Source organism: Scaptodrosophila lebanonensis, unplaced genomic scaffold (genome assembly GCF_003285725.1).
Source record: "Scaptodrosophila lebanonensis strain 11010-0011.00,11010-0021.00 unplaced genomic scaffold, SlebRS2 tig00000043-arrow-pilon, whole genome shotgun sequence".
NCBI lineage: Eukaryota > Metazoa > Arthropoda > Insecta > Diptera > Drosophilidae > Scaptodrosophila > Scaptodrosophila lebanonensis.
Window position 1 is genome coordinate 9,465,525 of NW_022060545.1, and position 27,751 is coordinate 9,493,275.

The 27,751-nt window shown below is 35.0% G+C and overlaps 3 protein-coding genes across 3 annotated transcripts in view; all 3 read left to right on the forward strand.

Moving 5' to 3' along the window:
* Window positions 1-3,060, forward strand: part of LOC115623078 (chromatin modification-related protein eaf-1) — a 33,552-nt gene extending 30,492 nt beyond the window's left edge. Inside the window, exons 6-10 of the mRNA XM_030517278.1 lie at window positions 216-474; window positions 545-628; window positions 1,107-1,274; window positions 1,340-1,568; window positions 1,627-3,060. Of these exons, the coding sequence (XP_030373138.1) occupies window positions 216-474; window positions 545-628; window positions 1,107-1,274; window positions 1,340-1,568; window positions 1,627-1,967 (1,081 nt within the window). The 3' untranslated portion in view covers window positions 1,968-3,060. The remainder of the gene's footprint in view (window positions 1-215; window positions 475-544; window positions 629-1,106; window positions 1,275-1,339; window positions 1,569-1,626) is intronic.
* A 4,025-nt stretch (window positions 3,061-7,085) lies between these two features.
* On the forward strand, window positions 7,086-8,823 carry LOC115622421 (glycoprotein-N-acetylgalactosamine 3-beta-galactosyltransferase 1). Its single transcript, XM_030516356.1, has 4 exons — window positions 7,086-7,236; window positions 7,315-7,612; window positions 8,173-8,539; window positions 8,608-8,823. The coding sequence occupies exons 1-4, from the start codon at window positions 7,086-7,088 to the stop codon at window positions 8,821-8,823; spliced, it is 1,032 nt and encodes a 343-aa protein (XP_030372216.1).
* Window positions 8,824-18,717: 9,894 nt separating this feature from the next.
* LOC115622422 lies at window positions 18,718-19,511 on the forward strand. The gene has a single exon (XM_030516357.1). The coding sequence runs from the start codon at window positions 18,718-18,720 to the stop codon at window positions 19,429-19,431; it is 714 nt and encodes a 237-aa protein (XP_030372217.1). The 3' UTR covers window positions 19,432-19,511.
* The last annotated feature ends 8,240 nt before the right edge of the window (window positions 19,512-27,751 follow it).

Below are 27,751 nucleotides of genomic sequence, written 5' to 3' on the forward strand. Positions count from 1 at the left end.
CTTCTCAGGCATGCAGCGAGTGGAGCCGTTCTGGCGTCACCTGTTGCTACCGCCTTAGCTGTTGCAAAGTGCACGACTAACTGGTTGCATAATGGCCCATTATTGTCATTATGCACAACGGATGCACGCACAGCGTATTACACTGTAATCTAATAATGCTATTGCAATACGAATTGCTGAACTTAAACCTTTACACTTTAATTTTTGTGATGCAGGATGTCTTTTATGACCAACTTCTCGTCGTTGCCAAGTGGCCAGCGACTGCGACTAAATAACAATGCGAACAAGGGTGCTCAAAACAAGGGCAAGGACGAGTTCCCTGGCGTTGATTTGCAATGTGATGTAGCCTTTGAGCCCACGGAAATTTATAAGTTGTGGAATGATAGTCGCGAGGAGCATGTTGAAGGTCGTCAGGAGGACGCTGAAGAATTTTTGGGCTATGTGCTTAACAAGCTGAATGATGAAATGCTCGAGGTGAGTTACATTTACATAGATATATATAGTAGCCTTTAAATGTTATTAATAATTGCTCATTTCAATGCAGGTTATCAAGCTAATTGCCAAGCCAAGTGCACAACAGAACGGTCAGGAGCCATCCGAGCCAGAGGATGGCGGCGATGTGTGGCAGGTAGGATTTCATATTTTTATAATCCAATACGCGAGTAGCAAAAAGAACATAATGAGCCATGATAGATTGCATATAATCAGCATCATTTAACGAATCGATAAAGGCAGTTTCCTCCACCCGTCTGTGTGTCTGTATGAACCTTTACAAATTTAAAACGAGAATAGCTAGGGACTCCAAGCTTGGCATGTGAACTTATGATATACAAACGCAATACAAGTTAATTGTAAGCCAAATGTAGACTACATTTTGTATATAGCTGCCATTGGAACGATCGGTTCCAAGGCTATCTTAGAATCGACCATTTTTGGTTTGTTTAAAATTGGATAAATTCGATCCTTCTGTGCCAATTATAATTCTAGTAGAAACACTTTTTTGTTTTTTACGATATCAAACTAAATATTGGTTAACAGCTGGAATTATCCCGCTCGTAATTATCAAATTTATTGAAATTTCTTGTTGATGTTTCTTTCCTTTACAGATGATCTGCAATAATCGCAATAAGGGCAGCGTAACACGCCAAACCGATTTCGGACGTACGCCCCTCAGCGATATTTTCCGTGGAGAGCTGCGATCACGCCTACAACGCGAAGGCGAACACTCTACAGATGATATTCAGCCTTTCTTTACGCTACAGCTGAACATAGAGGTGAGTTGGCGTGGAAGACGACTTATAACAATGCTAATGAATATTTGTTATCTTAATATTTACAGAAAGCCGCTTCGGTGAAGGAGGCTTTGGAGATTCTAGTTGGTCGGGATCAGCTGGAGGGTGTAACGGGTAGTAAGACCAAACAGGAGGTGGTGGCGTGGCAACAAATGACTTTGGAGAAACTGCCCGTTGTTCTGATATTGCATTTGAAATACTTTGATTATAGATCCGATGGCTGCACAAAGATATTAAAGAAAGTCGAATTCCCCGTTGAGCTAAAAATCGATGCAAGTGAGTGTGCTGCGATATATCATATGCTAACAATATCTAATGAACAATCATTTTCCAGAGATACTTGGCTCAAAGAAAACATCGCAGAAGCAGCGCGCCTATCGCCTTTTCGCCGTTGTCTATCACGATGGCAAGGAGGCATCCAAGGGGCATTACATAACCGATGTCTATCACACCGGCTACAATAGCTGGTTGCGCTATGACGATAGTTCGGTGAAACCGATTAGCGAGAAACATGTGCTGCAGCCGCACACACCGCGTGTGCCTTATCTACTCTACTATCGTCGTTGCGACACCGTGCCACAGTCACAAACAAGCAATGGCGCAGCTGGCGGTGCTGGCGGTGGCGCCGCCAATTCTGCAACAAACTCTGCTGGAAACTCGGCGAACAATAAGTGAAAACTAAAACAAAACCCAAGCGGTGGTTTAGTTGTAAAAACAAAAGGCTAATGCCTAACTATATTTTTCTCTCTTTCTCTGTGTGTGTGTGTGTTAAGTTCTTGAGAGTGTGTGGGAGAAAGTTTGTTCGTATGAGTTTGGTTAGTTGGTTTTATATGCATATACAATATTACGATTATATCTATATATATGTAGATATACATAGCGTATAGTTTAGCCCGAAGTCCAAAGCGCATGTATGTATGAATGATACATTATAAATCTATATATAGAATGTGTACGAGTATATGTGTGTGTGCATGGTAGAAATTAAGTTAAAGTTTTATGAAAAACAAAAAAGTATAAAAAGCAAGTAAACTCTTAGCTCTAAGCTAGTATACCTATAAGATTTTATTTGTGCATTTCTGCGAAGGGAAAACAAAAGAAAACAAAAACAAAACACAAACGAAAGTGAAAACTGTTTGGTCGGCTTGATATACAGATACATAATTATATATATATATATTTATATAAATAGCAATGAAACGAAACAAACTGGTGTACAAAGTGTATGAAATAACTAAAACAGCGAGCAAATAATAATATTAAGTTACAATAAGTTTAACAAACAAATTGCTGCTATTGCTACGAAAAACAGAAAACACTTCTTTTTTTTTTAATTGTCCAACATGTCAAACATTTATTTTTGTAAGCAAAAACAAAAAAAACTTCAGCCAGCAACTTGCATTATAAACGCATAGCGATAAGTGTAACAAAATTGATATGACAAAAATTATAAAACTGTATATAAATATATATAAACCATAGCTACTTATTAATTAAATTGTAATTAAAAAGTGCGTTTCTTGTTTCTTTCGATGTGTTTGCATTTAGGGTCACACATACACAAAACACACAACAACATAACAAAATATAAACGACATAACACTGAAACAAAAACAATATTGAATGCTTTGAATATGCTTTAATAAAAAACAAAACAAATTCATCATGATGTGAATGTTAAAAATGTAATGGAATATGTAATGTTATTCTTTTTTTTTAACATTGTATGTTATAAAGCATCGAGCTTTATACGTTAAGTGTAACGAAACAACAAATTTTTAATAATAATAAAAAAAATGTAATGCGTTAGATATTTCATTTATAATTTATTTCTATGTTGTTTAATTATACATGCATACATACATAATTATAGATATATATATCCTTATATATACATACCAGCAAAAATACATACATAAACACATACATAAATATATATAGAATTTGTTATACATAGCTAGTGAAATGAAAAAGTGAATGATTCTCAGAAAACTCGTTAGGCGCTGGTTAAAACAAAAACGAAACAGAAAAAAAATGGCAAAGAGTAATTTTATTTTGTTTGATTTGTAATTGTTTTTGCTCATATGGTATTCAAGATGGAGTCTAATTAATGTTTAAAGTTGGCTCCAACTATACTTTTTCTTTCATTATTTTGTTTTAAACTCGAACTTTGAATTTAGCAAAGTAAAACACAAAAGTAAATAGTATAGGTGGATTGTAAACATATTAGAGAATTTTAGGCATTACACAAAGTAATGAGCAGTAAAGAACTAATTATACCTATTCAATCAGACTATTATATACATACATATGTCATTTTATATAAGTAAAAAAAAAATAATTATATAAATATACATATATTTTTAATGCTATATACATTTTATTTATAGATAACGTGCCAATGTTACAATTTTTTGAAAAAACAAAAAAAATATATATATATGAAGAAAACGGAAAGAAAAACAAAAATATTTCAAGCAAACTATATTTCATTTGAATGCTTTGTATAGTCAGCAGAGGAACTAATACTGTAATTTCTTTACACAATTACAAGTTTTGTTAAATTTAAGTTTGTATTTCTTCAGCTGTACATGCATATATATATTTGGCATATATATATCTAAAATTTATTTTTAACAACGAAATGAAAATGAAGCGGGTGTGCTGGATTTAAAAACGAAAAAATGAGAAAAAAGAGAAACTGTAATATGTATATTCAAAATTTCAAATATCTTAAAGTGTATCCAAAGACAGTTATTCTGTTAATATCGCCATTGGCTGAAATAAGTGCGTTGAAAAATTGTATTGTATGTTTAAATTTTGTTATACGAATATGCGACATCAAGCGGAATACAGCACTCAAACTTATTGTAAGAATGAGCAGAAAATCTTTAATTAATTGTAAAGCTAATATTAATGGAAGGCATTACAACACGAGTATATACGAATTATGTGTCTGTCTGTAAATTACAAAGGAATAAAGATAAAATATAAAGCATATAACAATATATTTTGATGTTATACAAATATGAATTAATTGTAAGCCAAATTATAGCAAACATTTTTTTCTATAGATATTTTGAGTGTCGCTGATATGCGTCACGTATTGCTAGTTACAAAAATACTTAGGTTCCTAAAAAAATAAAAAAAAAAATTAAAAAAAAAATAATTATATTTGGAAAACACTTAAATATACATACATATATAAATACAATTCAATAAACATGCAATTTACAGCGTAAAAATAAAGAGCAACTAAAAAAAGATCAATTGCGATAACAATAATACTAGTGTATGTATGTAGTCTAAAGCCAAGCTAAAAACATACAAAAAATGAACTCCATAAGAGATCTAATATATATATAAAAGAAAAATGAGGAAAATAAGATGTGGAACTAACATTTATACATATATTTTTGCAAACGAAATTATCATGTTCAACATAAAAACCAATAACAATAAAGAGACAAGACGTAATCATTTTATAATGTTCTTCTTTTGTAATTAAATAGTCTATGCATATATGGTATTGAATACTCCATCATTAATTGTTTAATATAATACCTACCTGTTTTAATCTTTGAAATCTTTAAAATGCTTTCATTCGGCTTCTGTTTTATGTTTCGGGAGATGCGTTTTAATTCTTTTCGCCCAGCTAATAGGTACATATATATTTTTACTAATCAAGTTTAAGTAGTTTCTAAGGCTGTGTAACTAACTAAAAAACGTAAAAATTAAACATTAAACTTTAAAGAGAGGATAACTAAACAATTTAACGAAACTCTTACGTTGTTTTTGCCTGGCAATTTTTGTTTATTTTTTTGAGTTGAAGTGTTGAATCCAAAAATAATGAACGGACGATGTTAAAACTATAGTTGAAGGAGAGTTGATAAACAAGAATTGGCAAGTGCACTTACTAAGCGTAATAATGTAAGATCGTAAGCAGCGGACAAAAACAAAATATTGAAATCAAATATACAAATTATGGAAACATATTATTAGCAAACATATACGAGTATATATATATACATATAAAAATGTGTTTTTGTATTTATTTTCCAAACAAATACACGACGAAACAAACGACAGCAATTTGAGAAAAACAAAACAAAAGAAGAAGACATTAGATATTTAATTTAAAAGAAAATTAAAAACAAAACAAAAGCCGAATTCAAATGATAAAAGCAAAACAAAGAGTAATAAATTAGTCCACATTTAGTCTAAAGAAACGAAATGAAAAGTTGTACTAAATATATAATAATAATAAAAATATAATTTGTAATATGATATACTAAAAAAGGAAAAACAAAATTAACTAGCAATAAAATAAATAATGTCTTTACCACATTTGTTGCACGTTTTTGTATTTTTATACCTAATGGTGGGTGGCGAAAGAGAGAGAGAGAGAAAGATAAAGAGAGCTCCACACATAGTCTTAGGTTGTGGGTCAAAAAAATGCGGTAAGTAATGCGATGAGCCGATGCTCAAAACCGGTTAACCGATAATAACCAAAACAAATCGAGCTAAATAGTTTCGAAGTTGGAATGCTCTTACCCTTCTTTTTATACCATATGTCTACAAGTCTGATCGATCTGCTTTCCATTTACTTACAAGTTTTCTTAATATGAATTAAAATTGTCTTATGACCTTATATTAACGACGACACTGCATACAAGAAGTGCTCTGAAAATTTTGGTGTGTTATTTAATTTTGTTTTGAGTTCTATTTGAAGTTTGTTGCTAATCAATCATATATACATAAGTAGTACAAGTATATAGTAGTATATACTACTGTGCACAAAAAAGACCCGCACTATTTTTTAAAACTATAAAATCTTTTTTATCGCCTTTGAAGCAATTTCCTCCAGATGGAATGCTCCCATTAAAATCCCATTAAATTCCATATGTGTCTGTAAACGCCAAGGCATCATATCTATAATCCTCGCTAAGGTTATTTAATTTTCAGAAATCTTCTTAAAATTGTAAAAAATATTTTATTTTTATTAATTTTTTTTGCGAATCGTCCCATATTTGGAAATTTTTTAAATATATAAGACAGAATTACAGTTTTTTTTTAAAGATTGTAATAAATTTTGTATTTAAATCATGGTTTTTTATGAGCTAAAACAGGTTGCTAAAATATTTTAAGATTGTGTTTATGTTTTTAAAGGGTTATGTTTTAAAATTTTAAAAATACAGTTCAGGAAACAGTAACTTAAGACCGTGCAGCGGAAACAAACGGACTGGAGAATGAGAAATCAAAAGGGAAACAGTCAAATAATCACAAGAAAATATTTCCCTATTTTAGGCAAACTTTTGTATGCATAAATAGACCAAATAGTAGATTATAGCTTGAGAGCTGCTTTCTTTCTATAATCGAAATACACACTTGTGCTTGAAAGTGTATTTAAAATTCGTGGCGCTGAAAAGCACACTCTCTTCCTACTTGTTTTCATTATTGCAGAAAAGGCAGTTGTGTAAACTCTTTAAAATATTTGTCGAAAACCGCGCAGCGTCTTCAAAGAGCACTGAGACAGGCGGCCTGGCTCATTACGTATGCGAGTCACGAAAGTGCGACCCCGAGAGGCACTGAGAGGCAGAAACTCGTTTCTGGCTTCAAAGTGCTCGTACTGGAGACGGCAGGCGACATTAACTACGATTTTTGAAGTTGTGTGTTGGGAGTAGTCTCAGATCAGCTGGCCCCCAAGTAGTGTGGCATGAAAATGCATGCGTTGTGGCTAAAAACGACTTTGTTGTGACAAATCGAATCGAAGTTATTGCAAAAAGTGACGCAATGTATCGTAATGTGCTCTGTCTATTATTGGGCCTAATAGTGGGCATACGACTGACTGATTTCTGGGTCTATATCAAGTTGCCAAGCTGTGAGAAGGCCAGTCGCAGCACGGCAAGATATCCCAGTGCTCTCGGTGAAGATGATAGCGAGAGTGACAGTGACACGAACTATGTTTCCCCCTATCGCATAGTAACGCCCCAATGGACACAAAAACAGCAACAACAACAAGAAACGGAAACAACACAGCTGTCGGTTAAATTGTTCAACGAAACGCGTATCTTGTGCTTTGTCTTGACAATGCCAAAAAATCACAAAAAGAAGGCCGCGAAAGTGAAGGCGACTTGGGGCAGGCGTTGCAATAAGTTGCTCTTCATGAGTACGGTAGCGGATGAGGCGTTGGGCATCGTGCGGCTGGATGTGGAGGAGGGTCGCGAGAACTTATATCTGAAGGTGAAGGCCTCACTGGAGTATATCTATGAGCGCTATCTGGATGACTACGATTGGTTTCTCAAGGCAGATGATGATACGTAAGTGATGGACGAGCTTAAAAGTTTACGAATTACGAGACTTTCTTGAGCAAATAATTAATAAATAAATATACGAACACTAACTTGGATATTGCGAAGTACAGTTCTGGTAACGTAACTGCTATTGCTGATCCGAATGTTATTCTAAAAATTATTTTCCTGATGTTGATGATAGTCATTAACATTTTTTTTCTAAATTTTAGTAATTAGTAAATGGCTTAATCAAGAAAATATTAGTTATATTGGTTCGGTCAACCGAGTTCGCTTGCAATTCAAGCGCTCTTAGCTGCTTTTTTTTAAATCCCAAAAAACCCACTCGGGAATTACTTAGAAGTAAATAAACCTACTGTTCAAGGCTCCGTTTAAGCGCAAATAGCCTTAAAAAAGTGCTTTATCCAAAGAATTTTGAGCAGATATTTTATAAAAGCATATCCTTAAAAAATAAACCTATGGCTGTGTATTTCTAAGAAGAAAACAAATTTATAAATAAATTTTTTTAAATTTAACCCGATTTTTGCAAGCTGAAAAAGTAACTAGAGAACCTATTTCCCCACCCGTAGCTATGTGATCATGGAGAATCTGCGCATGTTTCTATATCCCTACGATGCCGAGGCTGCTGTTTACTTTGGCTGCAAATTTCATCCATATGTCACCCAAGGATATATGTCCGGTGGTGCTGGCTATGTCCTCAGTCGTGATGCTCTGCGGCGTTACAATCTCTTCGCCAGGAATAATACAAAGTTCTGTAGGGCGAATGGAAAATCGGAGGATAAGGAAATCGGCAGATGTCTGCAAAATGTTGGCGTCGTAGCTGGTGATTCGCGTGATGAGCAGGGCCGGGAGCGGTTCTTGCCCTTCTCCCCACGCCACCTGATGCCCCAAATGGTGCATTCCTGGTTGGATAAATTTCTGTTCTATATGCCCAACGTGAGTTCGTTTGAGAGATTGCCAATTGGTTGCTTTAATTATGAGTTGATTTTGTTTGTTCTTTGCAGCGCACTGATTGCTGTGCCGACACAGCCATTTCCTTCCATTATACCAAAGATCAGGATTATTTTATGTACGAATATGCCTTGTATCACTTGAAAGTCTTTGGTATTCACAGTGATGTTACGGACTTGAGACTACCCAAGCGTCTAACCAAGACGGAAATGGAGGAGAAATTGCATTTGTGGGGTCTAGCGAAAACTGATAATCCAGAGTCGCCTTAGATTATGGTCTGAATCTCAGATGAAGTAGTACTAGAAGTACTAGATATTGGATCGATTGCTAAAATTCTTATCGAAAATGTTGGCACAATGATAACAATTTGAGGAACATGCAAGGTTATTGGTCTAGTCTTCATTTGTAACGCATCAGTTTTTTTTTTCAATTATAGGCACAATTACATTTCCTTTTATGTTGAAACTGCTTTTATATCATTAATTATCAAAAATTATTATTTAACTTACATTTTGTTGCCGAAGGATTTGATTTAAAACCGGGAAGAGCTTTGATAGTATTTACTTATGCATGTTGTTTAGCAATACACCGTCATCTTCGATGTCGATTAAATTATTAAATATTTTAAACTGGAATTTAAGCGCAAGATTATTTTGCAAGAAGTGCTACAAATCTTTGGGTTTCCCCGAAAAATTCTATGCCTAGTTATTGAGGTCAAGCATTTATAAAAGAGAAAAGAAAAGTTTTAGTTTTGTGAATTATTCGCAAGTAGAAATCGAAATCGATGTGTTCATCAGTAAGTTTTTGTTTTAATTCTTAGTTGTATGCTAGAAAACATAATCAACAGTTTATATTTCTTCATGCTATTTATGTTATTAAGATGTACATATAATTGAATGTTGAAAACTCAAACAACTTTATAATTTAAAAAGTTGTTGTTTATTAAAATATAGTCGCTTTTGTTTATATATGAACCTTTAGTTAATTTTTAAAGCAGACTTAGATAAGTAAATGACTTCTCTCACCTTTTAAAGTGAAGACTCCGACTATTTTGACTCACCCATTAAAATTTTGATAAGTAAAGGCAGATAGGGTCCATAATAAAAATGGTCCCTCCTCGGAAACACATTTATTTGTTATATTTTAACATTTGTACCATTCTGCTCCTTTGAGTGTACTCCACCTATTCTTATAGGTATTTAGAAATCTTAAACAAAATTGTTAAAGCCTAACCAGCATTCGATAGCATGTGGCGCGGTCTGTGATTTGAAGATGAATTACAACATTTGAGTTAGAAATTTGGGCATTGTTTCCATCTCTATTATATAATCGTAGGTATTATGGTTTTATAGATGGCATTAAAGTCATATCAATAAACTTAATGTAATTGCCATGCTCAATAAATAAAACAAGAGTTGTTAGAATTAGGATTTATGTTGCCAATATGTACAATAAAACAAACAATTGCATGCGAACTTGAGTTTTTCTGTCTAATGCCGCCGCCTTGGCCATTTATCAAAGTTGGTGGTTAGTTCTTTCGGAGAGAACCCCATTTTAAAGGCCTCTATCCATGCACCAATTTATCAAAAAAAAAAAAAAAAAAAAAGCGCCGGACGCGTGCCTCGTGCCAGTCGCTTGCTGCCTCTGAGGATTAGAGCCAATGAATGTAAGTGAAAAAGGAATAGAGGCCGGAAAATCGCTCGAAACGTGCCAAACACGTGAAAAATACCTGGGGATCAGCGCATTCGGCTGTTATTGTATTCTGTATTCTGTAGTCTTGCCACCACTATTTCAAGTTATTTATGAGCATCGAACTGAGTCAACACTGACTGTCTGCACTGACAAAAGCGAAACGCCGAAACTTTGACCTCAGAGCTCACAGAGCTACTCGGGAGCTGGGGGTTACCAAAATGTTTGTGCAGCACGCAAGCCCGACTCTGTGGATAGGATAAGGAGGAGGGATAAACTCGTTTTTGCGACTGCTGGCAGCTGGCTTGAGTTAGAAACTCATTTGAACTGTAAATGCTATGTAAAATGTTTTACACATTTATGAGGCGAGACTACCGTGTGCTGCAATGTAAAGGAGGGTGGGCTGGAACGTGTCCTGGAACGTGCCCCTAAGCGAGTCGCGCTTGCGCACAGCCAGCCACACCTTTTGTTAGTTTAAATTACCATTTTGCATAAATATTTATGCATGTACAGATGTGTGTGTGTGTGTGTGTGTATGTATGTGCGAGTATGCATGCTGATTGGAACAGTTGGCTGAGAGCTTTATCTCCAAGCACGCTTTACATGCAAATGAGCCGTACACGTGTGCTGGCCAACAAGCCGTGAACATGCAAATGACTCTGTAGGCTGGCAACGGGCAATGGGCAACTGCCTGTGTGACAGATTTTTAGGTAGTTAGGCATACTAATGGACACTCTGACACGGGTCCTAGTATGTATAATGAGGCACGCTAGATTAGGGAGTAGTTAGTTAGAAAAGTAATCAGCGCGCCAAAGAGTCCCTCGAGCATTTAATGTTGTGATGCATGATTTTCAAAGCATTGCAACCTAAAGGTACGCCGAAATACTTAGTATTAATCAATTTCAATTTGGCCTTCAATAAGATGAAATAGAGTAAGATTAACTAAGTAGCCCCATTTCTTGAAATGATGTAGCATCCATTTATATGCGCCCTATCTATAGAGAGCTTTAGGCTTTAAATTAAAAACTGTTGAGTAAGCAATATAAATATAAATAAACGAATGCACAACTGTTCTCCATATTGAACAATAAATATTAAAATATGTTTAAAAATTTTCTTTTGAGCTTAACAGCAAATATTTGAAACGTAAGTAAATGTTGTGAAACTGTCCATCTGTCCATCGCAGCTGTCCATCTATTTGTTTGACTGTATGATCGCCTAGATATCGCGGCCTCCAATAGCAAGACTTGTTTTTCGATATGATCATGTTTTTTTTTATAAATTATTATCTATACCTTAAATGTAAATAATTTTTCAATTTAAACAACAATAATATTTCTATTTTAAAATATGTTTGAAATTAATTACACATAAGATCTACTTATTATTTCTAACGTATTATGCAATAAAAATATTTCTTATACTTTAGTGAAGTTTCTATATTACCTAAAAAAGTTATTAGCAAATATACTATATATATATATATTTATATATATATAATTATATATATATAATTATTATTTATTTTTACGTCGACAATTTAAAGATTCTTGCCAGAAGCTAAAAATCTTTAAAAGAAAGGCTAAACCAAAAAATAGCCATAGGAGAAAATTAAATTTTAAAAAAAAACTGCATAAAAAATATCTGAAAAAAGAAAGCTTGAAAAATCAATAATTAAACCAAAATTCAATTGTGAAATAAAATTTATTTTTGGTTAAAATGTGAAAGGAAACAACTTCATTAAGATAGATATTAGTGATAGAATAGATATTAGAATTCAACAAAAGGTTTGGAAAATCAAATATTGAATTAGCCATCCATTAATAAATAAAATGAAGGATTTTTCGAATTTAGTCTCATTAATAACTATATAATATATTGAGTTTAGTGTTTGCAAGCAAATTTGTATTCTACTTCACTTCGATGCAGTACAAATTTTTCTAATTCAAATCACAATCGAAACCGTCAATGAATGAAAGCTTTAACGCTTTCGCTGACTATGTAAAGAAATTCATCACAACATTGTGGCGATAAGTCGTGGAATTTAAAACAATGCTAGCAACCATTATACAAGCCAATGAACATTAAGTAACCCTTCTGTTCTGCGTTTCTTCGTTTATTTCCGTTCATTGTCTGTCCAACCCCAAAAATAATAGCCTTTGTTACTTTCATTGAAATTTTCTACAACTTCTCCTCCCTACAAGCCATCTACCCCAACCACATCGAATGTCTTGTATTATTTGTATTGCCTTTTTCTACAACATTAAACCCTTGAGCAAACCATTTGATATCCGAACCAAGTCAAGTATATGGAGTCAAAGTCATCTAAGACGTGCTGCCTTCTTAAAATCCAAGTCACAACTGTGCTCTCTCTTGCCATGCAACGCCCATCTAATTAGTAGCATTCCTGCTAACAATCAACTTGAAGCAATGCTCTGGCATTGCCACGCCCCAATCGTCAGAAGCAGACACACACACAAACACACACACACACACACACGCACACACACACACACGCACACACACTTAGAGAGCGAAGCACACACGCATCCTTGCAAGGATAAACACGGCGACATGCTGTCTGGCGAACTGTTTACACATTTCAACGACGTTTTATAATCAATTTAATGGCTTCCCTGGCAGCGCATGCAGCATAAGGAGGCGAGCAGGCGACGCAAAAGAATACGAAAAGGAACTACACTCAAGCACCTCGGGATAACGTAATAAATGTCGACAACAAACAAAAGACAACATTGCAAAGAAGGCACAAAATCCAAAAGGCAAAGTAGCACACAAACCAAAAACACCAGAAAAAAAAACCAACCAAAAACGAAAAAGCCAGTCTGTGTGAGCATTTCAATTTGTACCTTTTTCTTGTAGCGTCGAGACCCTCCAGACGGCGGGGCAAGTAAAACCTACAATTGGCACTTTTCAGCCAAGGAATGCCCCTGCTTTTTGTTCGTCCTTTCCTTTTTTTTCTGCAGTGACTGCAACTCAATTAAGTGACGGCGACAGGAACGAAGAATAAAGAACGAGAAAAGGGCAAGGCACCTCGCAGTGCCGATAAGAAGGTAAGACAGTGGCTGGTCTGGTGTGGTCTGGTGTTGCTTTGGGTTGGCTTGGGAAGGATGTGGAGAGGGGGAGGGTTGCCAACGAAGCGCATAAATGCCTGATGAAGAAGGGTTGCCAATGTGTTTGGTGACTCAACAATGTCTTAAACGTGTTGCTTCGCTGCTAGTGCTTCTTCGTTTTCTTCCGGCGCTAAGGAATTTTTCTTATAAGGATTTCCCCTGCTACGCGACACACACTATTGTGGCAACCCTTAAACGGTGTGCGCTGAGTGTGTGGGTTGTTTTCTACGCACACACACACAGACACTTCTATACTCATACATATACATTTATGGCATTTAAGGCGACGACGCGGGTTCCCTTTTGACGCTGGCGCGTGCCAAGACAGGCGAGGGTTAGGTCTTTGGCATACCTGTAGCTGAGACTTACAAACACACACACACGCACACACACACAAACACCGTGCTCTCAGCTCTCAGTAATGGGGGGAACGCGATGACGTTCATTATGCCGTGGTCTGTGTCCTCGTCAACGTCTTGCAGTTTTGTGGAGTGAACTTTACTTGTGTTTAAAATTAATTTCATTACAAGCTGTCATTGCAGCTTATTGGCAAGTGTAGCTGTGTGTGTGTCTGTGTGCAGGTCTGTGCGTGCTTTTCTGTGAGTCATGGCTGGCTGTCATAAAGCGGAAATGCCTTCCAGGATGTGGAAAGGTGCAAGCAGACTGTGTGTTTCTGTTGCTATACAAATTATTATATACTACTTACTATTATGCTGCAAAACAAAAATACAAAAACTAAAAACCGGCAATTACACGAAACTGTAAACATAAACGTGCATGTAAATATATTAGTGTGTGTGTGTGTGTTTGTGTGTGTATGTGTGTGTGGGCAAAGGAGCTGCCTGGCACTCTGTGCTGTTTGTTGTGAAAGGAAGTGGCACCGAAGCGTTAAATTGAAGCATGCCAAATCAATTAAAAACTACATACTCGTATACGTGTATGACATGCCTGGCAACGCGACAGTTTGCATTTGAAAAGTTAGTGTGCATACAAGTATATATTCATTATTTATTTCTATGATATAGTAATACAGTGATCGTTAGAAAATAATTTCCAAAAAATGCATACACTACATAGATATTGTGCTAGAAATCTGTTTACTTTCAATCACATCGGATATAATAATATAATAAATAAATAATTAATAAGAAGACCTTATACATTAGTTATTTAATTCTAGTTAATTCTGTAAGTATATAATTCTAAAAATGTTGTTAACAAGACTTACCCTTTTTTTAAAGGATTACAATATTTTCAATAGTTTGCATCTTGAAATATACATCTTTCAATTCATATATTAAAAGTTTGATAATTTTTTAGTTAGTGTACCTACAAGTATATATATAGTGATCGTTAGAATAATTTCCAAAAAATGTTGCATATTGTGCTAGAAATCAGCTTACTTAATTCCAATCACATCGGAATGGTATAAGGTATTTATTTGTATATAATTCTAAAAAAATGTTGGTAATTAAACTTACCATTTTAGTAATAGAATATAATATTTGTGATAGTTTGCATCTCGAAATATAAGTCTTTCAGTTCATATTTTAAATGTTTGATTTTTTTAGTTTCTTTTGAGCAGATAAAGCCAAAAAACGGCATAGCTTGAAATATTTTTGAAAAAAATCGCTGTTATATTCTTATGATGTGCTGTGTAAGGTACAGTCAAAAAATTGTATAAGCTCTGCAGTCCCGTATTAGTTATGCCATGATTGGAAAATGCCACAAGAATTTCAATCTGGAGTTGTCTGACACGCTTGTGCTGCAAAAGATAGGAATCCATTAAGGTAATTTAATATTTTAAACAAATTTCAAATATAGTATATATTTATATTTAATTTTTTAGATTGCCCAAAAAAAATTTAACAATTCTTGTATTCATTTGGTGATGATTTAGTTGGAATATATGTACCTACAACTTTTTGAAATATACATTGAAACTATAGAATTAAAGTAAAGAAATACCAATCACATGACTTAATTTCTTATTGTTTCGAAAACATTAGGCCTGAAATGTAACACATAGTTCAAAATTTCTTTCGAAGTTCGGAAGCTACAAGACCAAACAAAAGCAGAATCAAATTTTGTTTATTTGTTAAATGTATTTGAAAATATTTAGATTCCACGGCATTTCTGTTCAAGGTAGCCCAGCAAGCTTAACATTTTAAAATAAAACAATGCCGATTTTTGGTCCAGCATTTATACAAGATTGAAGTGTAAGCCAGAACCTTATTTTTTTTTGTTTAGAAATTAAAGGTGTCACAAGTTATTTCTGAGCGATCACTGTAGTAGCTTTTTTTTTTGGGTGTGTGGTTAGAGTAACATTCTGTGCTCTTGTTCGTCGCGTTTGATTTTTTGTTTTCAGCGGCAGCTGTTCGCGTTTCTAATGCAAAAAAAGTTAACAGTTGAGCACAAAATAAAAATCAAAATACCTTTACACATGATTTATCAAGCACTGCATATACATACATATGCGAGTACAAGCACATATGTGGTGGCTATTGGGTGTGTTGTCATGTTGTCGATGCTTCTGGCCGCATGGGGTGTGGGGTGTGCCTGCGCGCACGTGTATGCGTATGTGTGTGTGTGTGTGTGTGTGTGTTGCAGCTGCCGTTTTCCCCTTGCACGTTGGCATTTTGCTTAGCGATCGCCCCTGGCTGGCCGTGCAACGATTTAAAAGTAGAAAGAATACGATATCGAAAAAAAAATGCTTTTGCTGTACCAAAAACCAAACCAAACCAAACCAAAAACCAACCCTCTGGTGTCTGTCCAAACAACATTTGTTTTTTCGACTAAATGTGCGCCCCCTTAGGGTGGCTTTCCCATATCTATCTATGTGTGTGTGTGTGGGTAAGCCACACAGTTTATTGGCATGGCTCATGGCTCACTTAGTTGTTGTTTTCCTGCCCATCAACGGCATGAAATTCAAAATTTTCTAGTCCATACTGCTGGTTAATGTTCAGAAATTACAGCAAAATCTGTCGATTTTGTGTTCATATTACATATATTTCCCTTTTCAGGTTTTCTCTCTATTTAACTCTGACTGGGGCATGCACCTAATTAGCTCAACATCTGCATTGGCACGCGTGTCAGTCCGGTGGGGATCAGAATTTATTTTAAAATCTAGGACGCTTGCATTGCACGTTCGCAAAAATTGTGTTCAAACCAAACTGAAATGGAAAAAGGATTATCTGTTCATCCCTTTTTGCAGTCAACACCTGACTAGGTGCTTGTACTTAAGTTTGTGTTTAGTATACGATTTAACTTTTCTTTGCCAAATACTGGAACTATTTTGAAAATTTTTATCTTCGTTACACTTATCTTCCCATCTGCATGCTGATGATGCGTTCGTGGATTAATTTTCCATACTCTGGAACAGCATTTTATCCTAAAATGCACTTACAATTTATGTTATCCATAAATTAAGGCCCACAAGAAATATGGCCTGAATATATAGGTACTTAGCTTTAAATGTGTAATACGGACAAGGGCAACTTATAAGGTAAGCAAGCCTCAGTTATTTATTTAGACAAGACAAATTGAAGTTAATTGCTTGATGGTCTACAAGGTACAGGAAAGTAAAAAAAACCTAAGAGGGCAGAGGACTCTATATCGCCCATAATAACTTTGTGAAGAAAAACGACATCAAGGGCAGTCGTTCGCATTGATAGTTATGAAAGATTCAAAAGCAACAGCCAGTTAGAATATGCTATCAAGATTGGAACTCCAGCTTAATTGTAAAAGGATCATTGAATTCCTTAGTCCTTTAGTCATAGAGATGACAAGGTTGAAGTTAAATTTTGAATTAAAACATTCACCCAGTTCTTTGACTGTCGCTATACATTCCAATAACACATCGTCAATCATATAGTACCAAGATAGCATGCAGTTCAGATCATCCGGCAGATCCTTTGTATAATTAAATAATTTGCACATCAGCAGTAAGTCTATAAGAGGTTGTCGAGAGCACGGCTCAAAGGGTCAAGATTATTGGAGACGTGTGAGTGTAACAATATTATTAACTGTTATTTTATAATTCTTTTATATATATTTACTAACATATCCGGCTTGCGTTGCTACGCCACTGAATCGTAGTACTTTTTAGGCTTTCCGACGTCACATCTTTCCCAATACCTCCTTCGTATTTTATGGCTTCGATTTGGTGTTTTGCATGAGATGTGCGAATGTTCGCTCTTCTTTTAAATTAACCGGGAAATAAGTGTACATAAATATTAAATATGCTTTTACTACTATTTTTAAATGTAATCGTAAATTTTACAAAAATCTTTTTTAACAGGCTTCGACTAAGTACTTAGTAGGAAGATGCGGAGCAGATCTGGTTTTTCAGTTAAATTTTAAATCAGTTACGGGTGCGTCAACTGCCTTAAATATTTAGGATATCCTTGAGTTTTTTTGCTTTATTTATTTATCGACAAACATAGCTGTCAATATAGAATAAAAATCAGAGAATCAATTTTAAAAACAAAATTCTTGAAAAAAAATTTAAAAATCGAAATCGAAAATTTTGCTTATCCAATCGTCACGAAACTTCAGAGGATCATCCACGAAACTATTTAAAATATTACCACAAAATTTGATCAAAATCGGTTGAGTGGTTTCGGAGTCAATAGGGAACATACATACATACATAGATTATGAATATCAAGCCGAATTTGAATATCTCTATGAAATGTCATGTATATGAACATCATACTTTCGTAACGAACAATTTGCATTATTTTAAAAGTAAAATTACATATTTAACATAAAACCCCATATAATCGTTGTTGATTATTTATGTATTGTTGTACGTTTAATTGTTTTGATAAACCGTAAAATTTGAAAACAAATTTCTTCTATCAAAATTTGAAAACAAATTTCTTTTATCAAATTTGAAATATTCTTCTGATAAGGTTGAAAATGTTTGTTGTTGAGCAAGGCCCATAAATGTTTTCACAGCTCATAAGCAACACTTAGCCAAGTTGCTATCGGCTTCTAGTAGATGACTAACTGTTTGTAAGAAGCACACAACGTCACTATCTTGGCATATCTAGTATACATATAAATTACAACTCCGAGAATAGGCGACTGGCTTCTGTTGATAATTTCCGTGGGCCACGTAGATCCACGTATATATGTAGAGAGCTCGGAGATTTGCAAAGTAAACCCCGGCTGTCAGTGGAATATGGTGTGTCAGTCAAAGCACATAATACATATCCATATATGCACAAGCCAGAGAAATCAAAACAGAATATGCTGATAAGGCCTAATCATGGGAAGCGGACTATATAAGCAATTGTCTAACTGCCCAGCATTCAGTCCATTCAGAACAGTACGAAAATGCACTTCCGAATTTTTCTCTTGGCAGCGCTTAGCTGCCTAGTTATAGGCCAGACACAAGCCCAGGTACCAGCCCGTCGAAATGTATCGCAAGCGGGTCCAGTGGCGCCTCCGAATTTGGCGCGCGACCTAAAGTCCTTACTGCGCGCCATACCCAAGAAACAAATTCGCGATCTTGTGCACGCATATTTACTGAACGATGCCGAGTTCCAGGCTGTAATACGTGCCATCAATAGTATTCCGGCTTATCGCGCCCGTCAGTCACTGCTCAACCAGCCTGAGGTGCGCCAACTGATCCTGTGGGTGGGCCAGCAGCTTTTGTTGTCTGGCGCCGGCTCCTGGGAAATTGTTGATGACTTGGAAATCTCAATCTTCAACAAGTATCCCTACTGGGCCCAAACGGTGCAGGGTATACGTGGCTTCCAACTGGAGCTTGCATCCATATACCCTGTGGAGCTAGTGCGTTCGCTTTTAGAATCCAGTGGGCAGCAGAGTCCAGTCTTGGGCGAGTTGTGGCGTCGTCTGCTCGCCCTGAAACCCGCCTACGAACGTTGGTTGGCCTTGCCTCAGGTCAGGACTGTAATCAACCGCTTGGGTGCTTTGGGCGTCGATTTGGATGGGGTGGACGCGATAGTGCGCTATCAACTGGGCTGGAGCAATGCCACCTTTAACAGTTATCCCGACTACGATTATAGGAATTACCCGGGTTTTTAAAAAAATCACAATTTTAGTGAATTTTTATGTTTGTGGCACTACATACAAGTATTTATAATTAAAGGACATGCATTCCAAAACGATTCGTTTTATCAGTTGTTAATATTTTTCAGCCTATCGGATTGGATTTGATCCTATCCGATAGTAATGTTCTTCAATACTTACAGTCTCTCATGCGGTAAAGTCTGCCTAATTTTTTCGGTGGAATACAGATGTATAGGTACAATCGGAATGGAAAGGTTTTTTAAATCCACACCAAGTACGAGCGATGTCTCTTTATTTCAATAAGAAAATCATAAATTTACGAACAATTTTTGCTTAGTATATATCGTGAATGTAACAGGTTTGGCGTGAACTTTTTTTTTTAAATATTTAAACTATTTTCATTTAATTATCTTCTTATTTTAATAATAGTAGGTAATCATATTTAACACAATTTATATGAGAAAAGAAAAACACAGAACTTTAGAGGGGTATCTCATTTCTAATAAGCCCAAGCCTGAAACATTGCGACCAATTCTTATATTTCTGTTGACTAACTAGCACAAAACTTATTTCTTTTTTCTTAACGCAACATATATTTGTATCTACATGTATTTTTAAAAAGTAACCCTTTCCTGAACATTTTTGCCATTATAAATATTTTTATTTTTCAATTATTAATAATAAGGATTAACGTTGTAAAAATATGGCGTTTGGTAAGTTCCACAAATGTGAATTCTGCAACACCAGTTCTCCTACCTCAGTGAAGCACATTTTATCTGAATGCCTACACCTACGGGCAGAATTATTTCCCGACCCTCGACACATCCACTTCTCGCTTTTGTCCGTTTAAAAGGCAAATTTAAAATACTCGTAAGGTTTCTTAAAGCATCAAATCTAATTCATAAATTGTACGTCTATTACAATTACACAATATATTTATTAATTCAATATAATATTCAATAATAAAATAAATTCATTATAATAATTAATATTATTAAAAGTTAAGCGCAAGGTCACGTCGCTGTAGCTTAGACTACCATTGCCTTTCTGTGATTTTATTTACCTTTAAATATATAATAAATAAATAAAATTCTAAGAATATTGACCAATGATAGCTCAGTATAAGAAAATGCACTTATTTAATACATATCTTTAAATTTTCCAGCAAATCTAGAGATTACATGTCAAGTGCTTAGATTTTGTATTCAGGCCACAAACTCCGTGAAACCAACTTGGGAATTCTACTCAATATTTGATTCGATTTTAAATTTGAGAACGGTTCAAACTACATTGAAGAAAATGCATACTTTTAAATATTAAGTATTGCTATAATTCCAGCCTACTCGTTTCGTACTGGGCTAATAGAATGGTAGTCCTGTGAATCCAGCCAAGTGGAAATAGGCATTGTGCATGAAAAAATGAACTCACTTTTAAATAAGTATGTAAATAAATATTGCTTCGAGCAGCTGCATAAAAGCCGAAGTATATTCTATATACGAGCATAGAAAGCACCCGCTCTAAGTTTACGGGTCCTGTATCCATGGCAATGCCATGATTAAGTAACAGATGAGCAACCACTGCTCTGACATGTCCCTGCCTGGTGGACGCACATGCGATTTAATTGAAACAAACCAAACAGGAAGCAGCGCACGACATCGTGCCAAATGGGGTGTGTTTGCCTGTGTAATGAAGTTCCAAGTTGCCAGTTGCGCGTTTCCAGTTCCCCATTCCCTGTTTCCCAGTTCCCAGTTCCCAGTTACCACTTTGGTGTATACAGTTACTCATTAAGCGCAGAACGCGAGCCTGAAATTGGAATTGCAACGGAAACTAGTTAATGTGAGGCTATATGGCTGTAGGACTATTGTCAAAAGCAGAAGCGCAAGTCGTGCAATTTTCACACAGCGACGACAGCCGAGTTGCACAGTGTCAATATTTGTGAAAATATTTATGAATATATTGAACGCATTTATTTGAGTTCGATCTGTGAATCACATCGCATTGAATATAGTTTTCAAATGCGAAAAAATGTTCAGAAACGTTTCATCTTACTTGTAAAATGCGTCTTAAAAGCAACTACGTATTGCTCGCAAATTTGATGCGGCTTTAAATTGAAATTTATGAGAGGGTTTGAATTGAATTGAATATGTTTATTAAATTATCTGAACTAATCTACTACTACTAATCTGCTACCTAATGTGGCTGCTTAATCCAGTTATACGTTAAAGGGGAATACAACAATTGTCCTTAGGATACATCTATAGGATTGCACTTAAATTTATCTAAGTATTCAAAATACAAATTATTTACATTATTTTCATTGTTTTATTACTATAGAATATAAAATAAACTGGAAGATCGTGATGTAATCTAAACATGGAATCTCGTGGGGATACTTATTTCACGTTGTTGTTCTTTTATATTAAGTTAAGTAATGCTTGATAATACGTCAATTTACAAACCTCCAAAAACGATTTCTGCACAGCTTATTATTTAATTCAAACATTAAAATTGCTTTAAAAAAATCCCCTTTTAAAATCCAGGAAAATATATGAATCAATGTTATGGTTTGGATTCGAGCTTGGAACTGCAAAGCACTTGTGTATTTTTTGAGTATACTCGACTCTTAAAAGGAAAGTGGTTAGTCAGTCATGTGGTTCCAGAACTGACAGCTTACTGCAGACAAAAAGAACATTTTAAGGTCGCTCAATGATCCCATACGATCAAGCATACTACCTTAAGAGTCTCTACAATAGGCATGCTTTATTTTGCTTTTTACGTTAATTTTTATAGGATCTTCTACAGTATCGTTTATAAAAACGAATCTGCTGCAAATAAATATTTTTATTAGCTATATTCAGTTTTTCAAAAACGTCCAGCTATTGTGGGTCAGTTCCAAGGCCAGAGGATGGGATTCTTTCAAAAGCTGGTTTAAAACATCTGTAATTTCCAATAACAAAACAAGATCTTAAACTACATGTCAATTGCTTATTCAATTATTTTATTATAATAATATATTTATGATAATTAGATAATGGAAGCTTGCAACAAATCTGCAAGTTAGCTGCAACGACTGACTCATGAACTACTAAGCCAGGACTCTGTATATTTCCACACATAACGTGAAATTAATTTTCATGCATTTTCATAACATTTGTTTATTGCTAATATCAATGATGATCTTTAAAAATAATAATGAAAAAGCGTTTTATTTGAACTATGATGTCCTGAAATTAAATAATTTTTTTTTTAATAATATCAGAGAGCTAAAAAATTGCAACATTAAATATTCTCAAGTCCATAGAACTGAAAGTCTATGTCATTTCATTGGAACATTTTAAAATGTAATTGAACCACTGTGCAAGGACAGAAGCGCAGACGAAGCAAATCTTGCACAGGATCTTCAATGCCGCTAAACAATAATACAGCAAAACAAAAAGAAGAATTACGAACTCGCCCCTTTTTTTGCGGTGAACGCGTCCAATTGGAATTTTATGTGCAGTGCCCGCTAAAAAGGAATAAGTATATACAAGTATGAGTGTGAGTGCGAGTACACGTATCTACCTATACAACCGAACATATTTTATGGCAGCAGCCCATAACCCAACCCCTCTGCACTGTGACTGACATGCGGATATATGCCATGAACGGGAACTGTCTGGCCCGTCTGGCCTGCCCGGCCTGCCTGACTGATGACGTCGCTGCCAGTGCCACTGCAGTTTGCCACCCTTAAAAATAAAATAAAGTGTAGTAAAAAAGAAATCGCCGAGTTGTGGCTCCGTAGCGCCCCTTACTTAATATTTTAAAGCCGCCGCAATTGAAATCAGCAACAGCGCCGCTTTCAAATCGCGCCACGCTTGACTATTCTGGTTTATATTTTTCGAAGCAGTCGCCGTCGTCGTCATCGAAATATGTGCACATATAGTGTATATATATATATGTATATATTTTATTCCCCTTTTTTGCTGTTGTTGCTGTTGTTGTTGTTGTTGTTGCAGTATGCGCCCCTGCGCAGTTGGACTTTTTGGTGTGTTTGAAAATGCACCTGGCAGAATTTTTCGTTTGTTGTTGTCCCTTCTGGCTTGGACTCTATGTGGCAGTGGTTGGTTGCTCTTGCATTGTGATTTCCATGGTGCACATGCCTCTATGTGGCACAACTGCCCTAACGCTATGCAGCAGCACCACCAACAACAACGACAACGACAACAACAACAACAATAACTAACACATTAACAACAACAACAACAACAACAACAACAAATAAACGCTGGCATGACTGTGCGCTGGTCGCGTGCCCAAAGCACTTCGACACCCGACTGAATTGTGATTGTTTTCTGTATTATTGTTGTTGCTGTTGTTGTTGTTCCTTCCTTCATTCCATGCTATTCCATACTTTTACCGTTTTTCTCCTTTTTTCTTCGTATTTTGCGCGCTCATGCAAAACGCTTGACGAGTTATGACTGTGTGTGTATTAGCATGTCCTGCGGCGTTTTTATACACTTACGCATATAGCTCATATATCTACTATGCTATATAATTTATTTTCCCACTCCCACATTTCGGCATTCTCGGCTGCCTTTTTGGCTAGTATGAGCATAATAATTTGAAATTTATTGGGCCAAAAATTGGTTGCATTTGGCCAAGCCGGTTCCTCTCTGGCCAGCATCTGCGACAAACAAAGCTCCGGCAAATACCTTAAGCCTTTCGGCTTACAAGGGGGCATAAGCTCGATGGGCTCGATAGCAGGGTGTTAAGTTCGGTTCGCTTTAATCAATGCTCTACGTCTTATTAGCAGCACATCGAGGTTATTTGCAAGGGTTGCTCGGATCTCGGATGATTCATCAGGGGAGCTTAGCTTCGAAGTGTCAAACGTGAATGTTCGAAGCTTAAGGGGGTGCGCAGGTTTATAAATTGTTTAGACAGCGGCAGATTTCTCTGATATGATGTGAATTAATTCCTATTTGATTTCGGGACTTGGTAGTTAATATAATTATGCGCATTATGTGGGGTATTTTTAGTTAGGTTATAATGAAAGTAAATTAGACAAGTTGTTTTATTAGTTTGAATAAAGCTTAAGCTTTTAATTTGCCAACAATTGTATATAAAAACGGAAAGAAAATTTGAAATTTCTTAAATCTGAATAAAAGTATAAATAAGATTAGATTGCCAGAATACTTTATACGGACAGAAGGAACCTCAACAGAGTAAATATTGTTGCTGAACATGAGACTCTGTCTCCAGTCTAGCCACTTCATATTAACAAGCAGCTTAGGTCTATGACAAACAAAAAATTATATTTGATTATATCTAAGTTGCAGATAATCCCCTGAGAAATGTTTGTCGAGTGTTATGCTCAATCTATAACGAATAATCTACTACAGCTACTATAAATGGAACTCTTCCCTTTTTTTTTGCTTGTCCTAAAAAAAAAAATACTTTATGAAAACACAACCATTTAAGCAGAGCTCAGTAATATTTTGAATTTTTTTTGTCTATTGAATTTTAATTGCTGTTTTCAAATATTTATTTTAGTATGCCTTCTAACAACTTTCGAGAGTTGCCTCAAGAATAGTTATATTGGATTGTTGGTGGAAAAAATGATCATAAATGGATTGTTAATATTAAATTATAACTTTAATTTAATGTTTAGAATTCAATGGAATTTTTTTGATATGATGAGGGTATCTGGTACAAAATATTTCGTAATTATTGATCAAAAATTTTTTTTTTATATATTTCCAAAGTTTTTAACAATAGAATTCAATTTTCATCGTAAAGCTCCTTAATTGATTCATAGAACTTCATTTCATATCAGATATTTGTTGGAATTTGTATTATTCATTGATTCAGCTTAATAACAAAATTAATATTTAAATTTTGTTTCATCTGGGAGCAACATTGACATTTTATTTCAATTATGTAACATTATAAAATATTTGTTGGAATTTTTATTATTTATATTTATTTTAAATATTTGCGTATGACGACTGGTTATATCTATTACGAATTGTTTAGTTTTTAATGAAATCATTTACGTTTTTACTTCTTCAAATAGTTTATTTATTTATTATTATTTATTTTATAGACGGTCAACCAAATTATATAAAACCCCTTATCATTACAAATTATTTGGAGTATACTGCACTGAAAGATCAGTAATTATGGTGCCATATTTGTAACTATGGTTGCAAAGTCTGCTGGTTATTCAAAAAAACATTATTATTTGATATTTTTAAAGCTGTAGGTGAGTTTGTAAAATTGTAACTACATATGAATATTCCACAAGCTGGCTCGTTGCGTATTTTATTAAAATCAATATTGAAATTCTATGTAATTTTGCAGATTCTGCAATTTATGCATTTGTAAATATTTTAGCTGGCAATTAACTAAAATGTAAAATACCACGACTGAAAATTTCGCCAGGACAAGCATCTCATATTTCATGCAATTATATGTTTTTTTGCAACTGTTGAAATTCCCTCGAATTTAATTGTTATCGGCTCGAATTCCCCGAATAATTGCGCATGGCAGCGAAGCCTGCTAATTGAGCCAACACGCAGCTTTAATAGCCACAATATTGCTGAAACAAATAATCAAATGAAACACAATTAAAACACTTCACACTTACGTATTAAATGGAAGGCAAGAGAAAAAAATTGCATGCCAGTTTCCGTTTTGGGCTTTCCATTTTTTCTTCCTCTTTTTTGAAGCCGTGAAAATTGCATAAAATTATGAAGCAAAAATTTAATTACAACTCGATGGCAGCTGATGGCGGCTAACCCCCAAAAAGGCAAAGCCAAACGCAAAGGCAACACCGACAGGACGGAGATGAGGATGAGGGCGACAATGGCAACATGTGCCACAAGTGGAGCATCCTTGAGGCGTACCGAAGCAAGAGCTTGCGATGCTGCTGGGGCACTCCAAAGGCTTTTGAGACATACTACATACTCGCGTATACGAGTATGTACATGAAAATGAAAATGCATTATGCCACATAAACGATGCATTTTCGAACATTAATTATTGCAATTCGCTTTCAAGGCAAGGCACGGCATGGCAAGGCAAGGCAAGGCAAGGCCGCGACGCAGTCTGGCAATCTCTGAGATAGACAGAGAGACAGACAGGCTGGCAGAGAAACAGGCGTGCGACTCCACTTGAAATTACCATAAAAAGATGCACTTAAGGGTTAGCAATGAACGACAAACAAACAAACAAACAGGCAAAGAAACGTATGCGTAGCGTACCAAAGGGGATCCCCCCACACCTGCACAATCAATTCCTTTTGGCATCGTACACTCGTGGGTGTTGTTGAGTGCAAATTTGAGCTAAGCGCGCCTTGGAGCGCTCTCTTAAACGCAGGCAAGCGGCCCACAAATCAGAGCAGTCAAAAGGATATACGATTGCTGGTACACTCAAAAAAAAAAAAATTATAACAAAAACAAGCATTATGCTACTATACGAATACTGAGCGATAGTTTTTTTTTTGTGATGCACAACATAATTTCAATCTAATTATAATATTTTATTGTTGTCCAAATCAGTATTCGCTCGATCCAGTTAGATTATTTATTAAATTATGCTATGACGGCCTATTAAGAAACCTGAGCTGAGACAAATGTAAAGTTTTTTTTTAATAAACTTTACTAACAGAACCCTTAATTTTATTTCTGCTTAATTTGGCCAAAACCAAACTTGGAGTGGCTTCCAGAAAATAGTTCTTTTTTAATATTGTTAAGCATTGAAATTTCGGATTAAAATTACAATTTCTGTATTCAAATTCAGATCAACAAAGGCATTGAAACGGGAAGAAATTTCATTTAAAAAGTTGGTGGAAACATTTTCGTTACATATATTTGTTCTTTGTTTAGTTGCTAATATTTAATAATAATATTAAATAATTAAATATTATACAACTTTCCAAAAGATCGTATTTTATTTTGAAGGACTAAATAGTTATATTTCAGAATGTTTTGAATGGCTTTTTTTAACATAATGTATTGGATTAGTATTTTAAATTTGTTTAATTTTAGTGAGCTAAACAAAATAAATTGAACTGATAATTATAATTGAATTATAATTATAATAAATATAAGCTTTGTGTGGAATTTTAGCCATTGCCCGGGCTTGCAACATCATTAAATGTTTATTTAAAAATGGACAGGATTAATACAAATATTTTAAGAAAGTATCTATGATAATATAGCAACTGAAATAATTAAAATATATATTTTGATTTTGTTTTGTGTATGTATACTTGTATGCTGTTTGAAATAACGTAGCAACGTAACATTTGTGGCTGACAGGACGACAGTTCGGCAGTTGTTAGAATAGCAAGGAG

Bases quoted from the DNA above. Each gene is read 5' to 3' on its own strand.
- LOC115622421 (XM_030516356.1), top strand. From the start codon at position 7,086: ATGTATCGTAATGTGCTCTGTCTATTATTGGGCCTAATAGTGGGCATA. The intron at 7,613-8,172 runs GTAAGTGATGGA...CCCCACCCGTAG, and splicing joins CTCAAGGCAGATGATGATAC to CTATGTGATCATGGAGAATC. The intron at 8,540-8,607 runs GTGAGTTCGTTT...TGTTCTTTGCAG, and splicing joins TTCTGTTCTATATGCCCAAC to CGCACTGATTGCTGTGCCGA.
- LOC115622422 (XM_030516357.1), top strand. From the start codon at position 18,718: ATGCACTTCCGAATTTTTCTCTTGGCAGCGCTTAGCTGCCTAGTTATA.